This window comes from Ranitomeya variabilis, chromosome 5 (genome assembly GCF_051348905.1).
Source record: "Ranitomeya variabilis isolate aRanVar5 chromosome 5, aRanVar5.hap1, whole genome shotgun sequence".
Taxonomy (NCBI): domain Eukaryota; kingdom Metazoa; phylum Chordata; class Amphibia; order Anura; family Dendrobatidae; genus Ranitomeya; species Ranitomeya variabilis.
The window spans coordinates 242,404,628-242,416,717 of NC_135236.1; the positions used below are offsets into that span (position 1 = coordinate 242,404,628).

At 41.9% G+C, this 12,090-nt stretch overlaps 1 protein-coding gene across 2 annotated transcripts in view; it reads right to left on the minus strand.

Moving 5' to 3' along the window:
• Window positions 1–12,090, minus strand: part of LOC143775604 (dual oxidase 1-like) — a 325,016-nt gene that overhangs the window by 41,165 nt on the left and 271,761 nt on the right. For both annotated transcript variants that reach the window (XM_077263942.1, XM_077263940.1), the window contains 3 exons: window positions 11,799–11,952; window positions 10,503–10,735; window positions 831–989 (listed from right to left, as the gene is read on the minus strand). In XM_077263942.1, the coding sequence (XP_077120057.1) occupies window positions 831–989; window positions 10,503–10,735; window positions 11,799–11,952 (546 nt within the window). The remainder of the gene's footprint in view (window positions 1–830; window positions 990–10,502; window positions 10,736–11,798; window positions 11,953–12,090) is intronic.

Genomic DNA, 12,090 nt, shown 5'->3' on the forward strand with positions numbered 1-12,090 from the left:
ATCCTAAATAAATATTTCCTAGCAGTTATTTTGCTAGTTTGCATAGATAACATCCAGGACAGTTGCAGTGGAGGTTACCAGAAAAAAGTTCAGTCACATAGTGTGGAATATAGCTTTCCATTTACAAAACACTAAACTAGTATTTTTGTGAAATGTAAATGATATTGATCATGTTAATCATTAGTTAAATATCTTGGTCATGAAACTGTCCTGTCTGCACAAAAATGAGAGGCCATGTGAAAATGTCAGCAATTACTGCATTATGTAAGAGTAACACTACTGTACTGCATATAGCATTGCTCTGGCACCATCGGACCTTGAGGTAATCACAATGTTTGTATACTTTTAAAGGGGTTTTGCCATATAGGAATTTACACCCTGTGAACTGCAGTAATAGGCCATTGGGCGGAATAGGTATATATACTTTTGGTGATATATCTTATGGCAGTAAGGATAGTGTATGTATATACCTCGGGTCTATGGTGCCATTTGTATTGGTACCCATCATCATTGGTGTCTTTGTTATAAAAAAAAAAAAAAATTTAAAGTCGTCAAATAAAACTTGTTATTTTTTGTAGAATTATGGTCTGAGTCGTACTTTTCTTATAGGTATATATGCATATAGCATTGCGTATACAATAAACCTGTTTACTGTATATATATATATATATATATATATATATATATATATGTATATCTGCACATATCCTCTGCTCACCATGTGTTATTTATATTTTTCCGTGCATCTGTCTTCGTTTTTAAATTGTATTTTATTCTTACTTCAATATTTTCCTTCTGGCTGATTCTTAATATTACATGTAACATCTTACCTTTTTACACATTATCTTTGCATTCACAGATGATTTAAATACCAAATCTTTAAGAATAGACGCAAAAGGTGTGACTCCAATCCCCCCTCCAACCAGCACTGAAACGTCATATTTATTCCATTCCTGATGTCCTTCACCAAAGGGTCCGTCTAAATATATCTAATGATAAGAGAGAGGTCCATTAACAAGAAAGAAAAATGGGAAAAAGGAAATATAAATTTAATAATATCAATGGTCAATGTGTTAATAAAAATATGGTTATACAATTATTTTTGATCGTTAGGATGAAACAATATAAAACAGCAGAAGTAAACGCATAGAAAAAGGGCACCGGGCCCTAATGTATAACCGACCTTCTAAATACTTCACTTTGATCAAATTTTGTAATTGCAGCACTGGTGAGTATCATAAAACAACTTTAAATACAAATAGATAAAAAGACAAACTACCACATACCAAAATTAAAATACCCATATGTTCTCATATAGCGGGTGTCGGCTCTTGGACCACAATGGTGGATACTGAGTCAAATGAAGTTTCAATCACTTAAGACAAAATCTAGCATTTATACATAGCCCAAATGACAGAGGTCATCAAGATTCACATGCAAATACAAATAAAATAATTTACACGGCTATGGTATAATACCCAATCACACATGTGGGAAAGCAAAACAAAAGTGATATTTAAGTAAATGGAACTATCTCACCCATCTGCTTCAACTGCACTGCAAAAATGAAGTCCATCCTTTTTGCCATTATTTAAAACATCCCAATCTGGTCATTGAAGGCAGAGTCTGGAGATGGCTAAGTACAATCAGTTAGCCCTATCGCCCCAAAAGACTCCCTCCCTTACAAGGGCAGTCCACAGCTAACTTCCCCTGGTCTGCCCGAGACTTGAACTAAATACCTCCTAACATGTTTCTCCTGTAATAAGTCTTTAGGGGAGAGCTTATGAACATATCATATTATCCACGGCAACAGTGTCCACATGTCTATCATGACCCTTCATAGTCAGAGTCCAGTATGGCAGAGAACACTGCCTGAAGCTTCACTTTATACCCAATCATGTGGTCTGAAATCCCCAAACACTTAAGCATTTAATATTATGCTAAGAGGTAATCTTACCTGAGCAGTTTCTTATACCCTTGCTAACTCAAATGGCAAATGTCATGTGAATGCTGAGTGAAACACAGAGAGAAGAAAGGAGTTCCTCTCAGTGATGACGTGTGTTGAATGAGATCATGTCTGTCACATCATCAGCCGCTTCACTAATACCAGCCTAGAGTCATGGCCCTCCATCACATGACGTTTCCTTCAATGACGGGTGTCCTGCTCACAGGATCATGTCAAACTGTTTGTATGGCAATTACCAGTTACTCCTCAATTACACCATTAAAGGAGGATTCAAGACGATAACTCAATGTACCTAGAATTATGCACAGGTCAGGAATTCATTGCATATGACTCTTGACCTCTGGCATATGGGCTATGTATAAACACTAGATTTGGTCTTAAGTGAGTGAGGCATCATTTCACTCAGTGTTCACCATTGTGGTTCTGGAGCCGATACCCGCTATATGGGAGCATATGGGTATTTTAATTTTGGTATGTGGTGGTATGTCCCTTTTTTATCTTTGTACAGGGGGAAAATAAAGTATTTAGTCAGTCACCAATTGTGCAAGTTCTCTCACTTAAAAAGATGAGAGAGGCCTGTAATTGACATCATAGGCAGACCACAACTATGAGAGTCAAAATGAGAAACCAAATCCAGATCATCAACCTGTCTGATTTGCCAGGATTTATTTTTCAAATTATGTTAGAAAATAAGTATTTTGTCACCTAAACAAATGCAAGATTTCTAGCCCTCACAGACCTGTAACTTCTTCTTTAAGAGGCTCCTCTGTCCTCCACTCATTACCTGTAGTAATGGCACCTATTTAAACTTGTTATCAGTATGAAAGACACCTGTCCACAACCTCAAACAGTCACACTCCAAACTCCGCTATGGTGAAGATCAAAGAGCCGTCGAAGGACACCTGAAACAAAATTGTAGCCCTGCACAAGGCTGGGAAGGCTTAATCTGCAATAGGCAAGCAGCTTGGTGTGATGAAATCAACTGTGGAAGCAATCATAAGAAAATGGAAGACATACAAGGCCACTGATAATCTCCTTCGATCTGGGGCTCCACACAAGATCTCACCCCGTGGGGTCAAAATGATCACAAGAACGGTGAGCAAAAATCCCAGAACCACAAGGGGGACCTAGTGAATGACCTGCATAGAGCGTAACAAAGGCTACCATTAGTAACACACTACGCCGCCAGGGACTCTGATCCTGCAGTGCCAGTCGTGTCCCCCTGCTTAAGCCAGTACATATCAGGGCCTGTCTGAAGTTTGTTAGAGAGCATTTGGATTATCCAGAAGAATATTGGGAGAATGTCATATGGTCTGATGAAAGCAAAGTAAAACTGTTTTGTAGAAACTAAACTCATTGTGTTTGGGGGAGTGTTATGACCTGGTCGGTACGGAGCGGTACTTTGATGACCTGGTGGGCAAAACCAATCATGGACTCGCTAAGGAGCAGCACTGAAATGACCTGGTGGGTAAAACAAAAATAGGACAAGCTCTGAGGAGGTGGTAACTTTACTGACCGCAATCCCTACTCCTAACACCAACACTAGAAATAGCCGTGGAGCGTTCCTATCTCTGCCTAGACGCCTCTGCACAGCCTAAGAACTAGCTACCCCTGAAGATGGAAACGGAAAGCTATCTTGCCTCAGAGAAACCCCCAAAGGAAGATAGCCCCCCACAAATATTGACGGTGAGTGGAGAGGGAAAATGACAAACTCAGAAATGAAACTAGATTTTTTAGCAAAGTAGGCCAATACTATCTAAATAGACAGAGATAGAAAAGGCTACTGTGCGGTCAGTATAAAAACTAAAAGTCCACGCAGAGTTTACAAAAATAACCACCACACCGACTCACGGTGTGGAGGGGCAAATCTGCGACTCCAGAGCTTCCAACTAGCTGGAATATTTCATAATGACAAGCTGGACAAAAGAGACATAAATTGAACTGAACAGAAGGTCATAAGCAGGGAAACACCCAAAAAGTAGCAGACTTATCTTAAGCTGAAAATGGACTGGCCAACAGAGAACTTCCAGGAAAGGACTGAATCCACAGGAAATACATTGACAGCTGGCATCCACTAAAGCCAAAAGCCCAGTTAAATAACAAGGCCAGGAAACCGATTAGTGAACGCAGCTGCTAAGTTCCACTTGAAACCACCAGAGGGAGCCCAAGAGCAGAACTCCCAAAAATACCATTCGCAACCACAGGATGGAGCCCAAGAACGGAATTCACAACAGTACCCCCCCTTGAGGAGGGGTCACCGAACCCTCACCAGAGCCCCCAGGCCGATCGGGACGAGCCAAATGAAAGGAGGGAACCATGGGCACCACATATCTCCGCAACAAAGATCTATGGAACACATTATGAATGGAAAACAAAGCTGGAAGGGCCAAACGAAAAGACACCGGATTGATAATTTCCGAAATCCTATAAGGACCAATAAAACGAGGTTTGAACTTAGGGGAAGAGACCTTCATAGGAACATGACGAGAAGACAACCAGACCAAATCCCCAACCCGAAGCCGGGGACCAACGCACCGACGGCGGTTAGCAAAACGTTGAGCCTTTTCCTGAGACAATGTTAAATTGTCCACCACATGAGTCCAAATCCGCTGTAACCTGTCCACCACAGAATCCACCCCAGGACAGTCCGAAGGCTCAACCTGCCCTGAAGAAAAACGAGGATGAAAAACGAAATTGCAAAAAAAAGGCGAAACCAAAGTAGCCGAACTAGCCCGATTATTAAGGGCAAACTCGGCCAACGGCAAGAAGGTAACCCAATCATCCTGATCAGCAGACACAAAGCATCTCAAGTAGGTTTCCAAGGTCTGATTGGTTCACTCCGTCTGTCCATTTGTCTGAGGGTGAAACGCCGAAGAAAAAGACAAATTAATGCCCATTCTACCACAAAAGGACAGCCAAAACCTAGAAACAAACTGGGTACCTCTGTCAGACACAATATTCTCCGGAATACCATGCAAACGAACCACATGCTGGAAAAACAAAGGAACCAAATCAGAGGAGGAAGGCAACTTAAGCAAAGGTACCAAATGGACCATTTTAGAAAACCGGTCACAAACCACCCAGATGACAGACATCTTCTGAGACACAGGAAGATCGGAAATAAAATCCAGGGAAATATGCGTCTAGGGCCTCTCAGGGATAGGCAAGGGCAAAAGCAACCCACTAGCACGAGAACAGCAGGGCTTAGCCCGAGCACAAATCCCACAGGACTGCATGAAGGAACGCACATCCCGTGACAAAGAAGGCCACCAAAAGGACCTGGCAACCAAATCTCTGGTTCCAAAGATCCCAGGATGACCAGCCAACACCGAACAATGGATCTCAGAAATCACCTTATTAGTCCATCTATCAGGAACAAACAATTTCCCCACAGGACAGCGGTCGTGTCTATCAGCCTGAAACTCCTGAAGCACCCGCCGCAAATCAGGGGAGATAGCAGAAAGAATCACCCCCTCCTTGAGAATACCAGCCGGCTCACGGACTCCAGGAGAATCAGGCAAAAAACTCCTAGACAAGGCATCAGCTTTCACATTCTTAGATCCCGGAAGATACAAGACCACAAAATCAAAACGGGAGAAAAACAAAGACCACCGAGCCTGTCTAGGATTCAAGCGCTTGGCCGACTGAAGGTAAATCATATTCTTATGGTCGGTCAAGACCACAACACGATGCTTGGCTCCCTCAAGCCAATGTCGCCACTCCTCGAATGCCCACTTCATAGCCAACAACTCCCGATTGCCGACATCATAATTACGCTCAGCAGGCAAAAACTTTCTGGAGAAGAAAGCACACGGCTTCAAAACAGAACCATCAGAGCTTCTCTGAGACAGAACAGCTCCTGCCCCAATCTCAGAAGCGTCAACCTCAACCTGAAAAGGGAGAGAAACATCTGGCTGACGCAACACAGGGGCAGAAGTAAAACGACGCTTAAGCTCCTGAAAGGCCTCCACAGCCGCAGAGGACCAATTCACCACATCTGCACCTTTCTTGGTCAAATCGGTCAGAGTTTTAACCACAGTAGAAGAATTAGCAATGAAGCGGCGATAAAAATTAGCAAAGCCCAAAAATTTCTGAAGGCTCTTCACAGATGTGGGCTGAGTCCAATCATAAATAGCCTGGACCTTAACAGGGTCCATTTCAATAGCCGAGGGAGAAAAAATGAACCCCAGAAAAGAAACCTTCTGAACTCCAAAAAGGCACTGAGACCCCTTCACAAACAGTGTATTAGCACAAAGAATCTGAAATACCATCCTGACCTGCTTCACATGAGTCTCCCAATCATCGGAAAAAAACAAAATATCATCCAAATATACAATCATAAATTTATCCAAATACTCCCGGAAAATATCATGCATAAAGGACTGAAACACAGATGGAGCATTAGAGAGCCCGAAAGGCATCACAAGATATTCAAAATGGCCTTCGGGCGTATTAAATGCTGTTTTCCATTCATCACCCTGTTTGATGCGGACCAGATTATACGCCCCTCGAAGGTCAATCTTGGTAAACCAGCTAGCCCCTTTGATCCAAGCAAACAAATCAGAAAGCAAAGGCAAAGGGTACTGGAATTTGACCGTGATCTTATTGAGAAGGCTATAATCTATAAAGGGCCTCAAGGAGCCATCCTTCTTGGCAACAAAAAAGAACCCCGCTCCCAACGGTGACGAAGACGGGCGAATATGCCCCTTCTCCAAGGACTCTTTTACACAAGTCCGCATAGCGGTATGCTCTGGCACAGACAGATTGAAAAGTCGACCCTTAGGGAACTTACAGCCAGGAATCAAATTAATAGCGCAATCACAGTCCCTATGAGGAGGCAGAGGACTGGAGTTAGGCTCCTCAAATATATCCTGGAAATCTGACAAAAACTCAGGAACTTCAGAAGAAGGGGACGAGGAAATTGACATCAGAGGAATGTCACTATGTATCCCCTGACAACCCCAACTAGTCAAGGACATAGATTTCCAATCCAGCACTGGATTATGTACCTGTAACCATGGAAACCCCAGCACAACCACATCATGCAAATTATGCAACACCAAAAAGCGAATATTTTCCTGATGTGCTGGAGCCATGTTCATGGCTAACTGTGTCCAGTACTGAGGTTTATTCTTGGCCAATGGCGTAGCATCAATCCCCCTCAAGGGAATAGGACTCTGCAACGGCTCCAAGGAAAAACCACAGCGCTTGGCAAATTCCAGGTCCATTAAGTTCAGGGCAGCGCCAGAATCCACAAATGCCATAACAGAAAAGGACGACAATGAGCAAATCAGGGTAATAGACAAGAGAAATTTAGGCTGTAAAGTACTGATGGTAACCGACTTAGCAACCCTCTTAGTTCGCTTCGGGCAGTCAGAGATAGCATGAGTAGCGTCACCACAGTAAAAACACAGCCCATTCTGACGTCTGAACTCCTGCCGTTCTGCTCTCGTCAAAACTCTATCGCATTGCATAGGCTCAGAAATCTGCCCAGAGGACACCGCCATATGGTGCACCACCTTACAATCACGTAAGCGCCGATCAATCTGAATGGCCAGAGACATTGATTCGTTCAAACCAGCAGGCATGGGAAACCCCACCATAACATCTTTAAGAGCTTCAGAAAGACCCTTTCTGAAAATAGCTGCCAGGGCATCCTCATTCCATTTTGTAAGCACAGACCACTTTCTAAATTTCTGACAATATATCTCTACTGCTTCCTGACCCTGACACAGAGCCAGCAAAATTTTTTCTGCCTGATCCACAGAATTGGGTTCGTCATAAAGCAGCCCAAGTGCTTGAAAAAACGAATCTATATTGAGCAATGCAGGATTCCCTGGCTCAAGGGAGAATGCCCAGTCCTGCGGGTCGCCACGCAACAGAGAAATAACAATCTTCACCTGCTGAATGGGGTCACCAGAGGAACGGGGTCTCAGAGCAAAAAATAATCTGCAATTATTTTTAAAATTCAAAAACCTAGATCTATCCCCAGAAAACAAATCAGGAATAGGAATTCTAGGCTCAGAAACAGGAGTTTGAACAACATAGTCTTGGATACTCTGTACCCTGGCAGCGAGATAATCAACACGCGCAGACAGACCCTGAAGCTCCATATCAGCACCAAGCTCCTGCACCATCCAAAAATCAAGGGGGAAAAAAAGGACAAAACAAGCAACACAAAAAAAAATGACTCAGAACTTTCTCTTCCCTCTTTTGAGATGCATTTAGCACATTGTGGGCCAGCTGCACTGTTATAACCTGGTTGGTACGGAGCGCTACTGAGATGACCTGGTGGGCAAAACCAATCATGGACTCGCTAAGGAGCAGCACTGAAATGACCTGGTGGGTAAAACAAAAATAGGACAAGCTCTGAGGAGGTGGTAACTTTACTGACCGCAATCCCTACTCCTAACACCAACACTAGAAATAGCCGTGGAGCGTTCCTATCTCTGCCTAGTCGCCTCTGCACAGCCTAAGAACTAGCTACCCCTGAAGATGGAAACGGAAAGCTATCTCGCCTCAGAGAAACCCCCAAAGGAAGATAGCCCCCCACAAATATTGACGGTGAGTTGAGAGGGAAAATGACAAACTCAGAAATGAAACTAGATTTTTTAGCAAAGGAGGCCAATACTATCTAAATAGACAGAGATAGAAAAGGCTACTGAGCGATCAGTATAAAAACTAAAAGTCCACGCAGAGTTTACAAAAATAACCACCACACCGACTCACGTTGTGGAGGGGCAAATCTGCGACCCCAGAGCTTCCAACTAGCCGGAATATTTCATAATGACAAGCTGGACAAAAGAGACATAAATTTAACTGAACAGAAGGTCATAAGCAGGGAAACACCCAAAAAGTAGCAGACTTATCTTAAGCTGAAAATGGACTGGCCAACAGAGAACTTCCAGGAAAGGACTGAATCCACAGGAAATACATTTACAGCTGGCATCCACTAAAGCCAAAAGCCCAGTTAAATAACAAGGCCAGGAAACCGATTAGTGAACGCAGCTGCTAAGTTCCACTTGAAACCACCAGAGGGAGCCCAAGAGCAGAACTCCCAAAAATACCATTCGCAACCACAGGATGGAGCCCCAGAACGGAATTCACAACAGGGGAGACAGAATGCTGAATTGCATCCAAAGAACACCATACCTACTGTGAATCATAGGGGTGGCAACATAATGCTTTGGGGCTGTTTCTCTGCAAAGGTACCAGGACGACTGATCCATGTACATGAAAGAATGAATGAGGCAAAGTATTGTGAGATTTTGAGTGCAAACCTCCTTCCATCATCAAGGACATTTTAGATGAAACGTGGATGGGTCTTTCAGAATGGTAACAATCCCAAGTACACTGCCAGGGCAACAAAGGAGTGGCTTCGTAAGAAGCAAATGAAGGTCCTGGAGTGGCCTAGCCAGTCTTCTGATCTCAACCCAATATAAAACCTTTGGAGGGAGTTGAAAGTCCATGTTGCTCAGCGACAGGCCTAAAACATCACTGCTCTAGAGGAGATCTTCATGGAGGAATGGGCCAACATACCACCAACAGTGTGCTCCAACCTTGTGAAGACTGACAAAAAATTTTGACCTCTATCATTGCCAAAAAAGGATATTATAACAAAATATTGAGATAAACTATTGTTGATGACAAAATACTTATTTTCCAACATAATTTGCAAAATTAATTTTGCCAAATCAGACAAGGTGATTTTCTGGATTTGTTTCCTCATTTTGACTCTCATAGTTGTGGTCTACCTATGATGTCAATTACAGGCCCCTCTCATCTTTTTTTAGTGGGAGAACTTGTACAATTGGTGGTTGACTAAATACTTTTTTCCCCCACTGTATATTAAAAGTTAAGTTATATGATACTCACCAGTGCTGTAATTATAGAGGAAACAATTCAATCATAAACACTTTCTGCATCATAGTATTTGTACTACTTTGCCGCATAACAATCTGCATGTAGCATAATGTAAATTTAAAGGGAACCAGTCATGTTCAATAATGTTACTAATCTGCAGCTATAGGGTTAATATGCAGTATAGTAGCATTAAGAAGGTGCCCGGCTGGCTGTCAGTCAGTGTTGGGGCGTTGGGGCGTGCATACAGCCAGCACACACAGTATACTATGCAGTGACTGTAGCCATGTCAGGACACCTGCATGACTGAAAACCAGCAGCTCCAGGGAGAAATAAAGATCATTTATAATTTTCTCCTAGTTGTTGCATCTTCAGTACTGTGGCTGGGATCCTTCCTAACACTATAAGCCAGGAGATTAGCGCTATATCTGCAAGTTAATAGCATTATAAAACATGGCAGATTCCCTTTTAAATATAATGAAACTGGATGAGGGCTTCAGACTTACTTGAAGCAATTCCATAATGTAATACTCAAAATGCCATGAAACCATTAAATGAGTTGTCTTGCCTTATGCTACAAGTTTGCAGTCACTGTTAGGGCCAGAAAACCCCTTTAATAAAGATAAATGCAATACACTGTAAGTTTTTCAAATATAAGGGAAATATTTTACTGTACCTTTGGATATCCATTGAGTTCATCAACACTCTGAGGAGAGTACAGCTCCCGAAGGCGAGTGGTCCACGGTCCTGCAGCTCTTATGTGCAAACTCAGGGTGTCCTCATGTGGAGCAGTGGTTAATGTAAATGGATGGTATTCATTTGTCCCCAAAGCTAAGCAAGCAATCCTAACCCATTGTCCTGATTTGTATTCAAAATCATTAGGACGCTCAAACTTTAAGTAAGTCACATCTATGAGCAGAAAAAAAAGGAAATATAATGAAACACAATAGATTGTAAAACTCAGATAACATTGAGTTCCAGTCACTGGAAAGGAACAGATGTTATGCTATATATACTTATCAAGATGATAGATGAAAGCAGACCATGAAGGATGGGCAAATCTTCATTTTGGAATTTCACAGTAACAACTATTCAAATCTTATTTGGTTCTTGCTATCTCTCTGGACATGGAAGGGATATTGTTGGCTTGTGGACTCTAAATAGGATATAGCTTTTGCCAGAAATAACCTTCTCCGCCTCCATGTTGCAGATTGGAAAATGTCTATTATAAAATGCAGGCTTGCAATCAACAAATTCCACAAGAATTTGAGGTTTACGGTGATCCTTGGGACTATTACTGAGCAAATCAGTAAAAAAATTTATTTTATAGCTTTGTATTTGCCAGACTGTATATGACTCCAAAACTTGATTACACCTCTTCATGATACTATTTTAACACTAATATATGCCTATCTCTATTTAGTTTTTGCATTCATTTAAATGGATCCTGTCATCACGTCTCACAGTACAAAGTTGTGGTATCCCTGTGTATACACTTGCCCCACCTCCACCGTGATAAAAATGCTTTTTTGTAGAGATCAAATTTGCCCATCATAAAAAATACAACATATAAGCCATATGCAAATTAGGCTGGAAGGGCACTGGGGACTGAACTTGGACAACTTCTTTCTACTTCAGACACACCCCTAGTGCTCTTCCAGCCTGATTTACCAACGGATTCTATGCTAGATTTCTCATGACTGGGTGATAAGATCTTTAGAAAATAAGGTATAATTTTTACTGGGGAACGAGCACCTACATAGCCATACCACTACTTCCATATGTGAAAACATGCTGACAGGCTCACTCTAAGGAAATATTTTATCTTGTTTTGTATTATTACCATTTGTATCAGTGAATGAAGATACATGAGTCATGGCCAAACATACAGATAGGAAAGCACGTCGTTCTCAATAAACCTAGAGTGATGACTATTTTATTTTTGTGTATAATGCAATAATGGTCACATTACCTGAAGGAAGCAATTCTGCCTTTATCACATTGATTTCTCGCTTTTTTCGGCTCAAGCTGATTAAATTGTCGCCAACAAAAATAATACCAGGAACTGACAAATAGATGTGAAATCTGGGAGGTTGAAGAAGTCCAAAGCTGCTATGGAGGATAATCTGATCAAAGATGATTATTGTTAGTCATTCATTTGCAGTCTGAAACTCTTTATGTCTTCATGCACAACCTTTTGAAGGAAGAAAATTATGTGGCTCCTGTATGTCCTACTCATCATCAGTCTAATATACTATAGAATG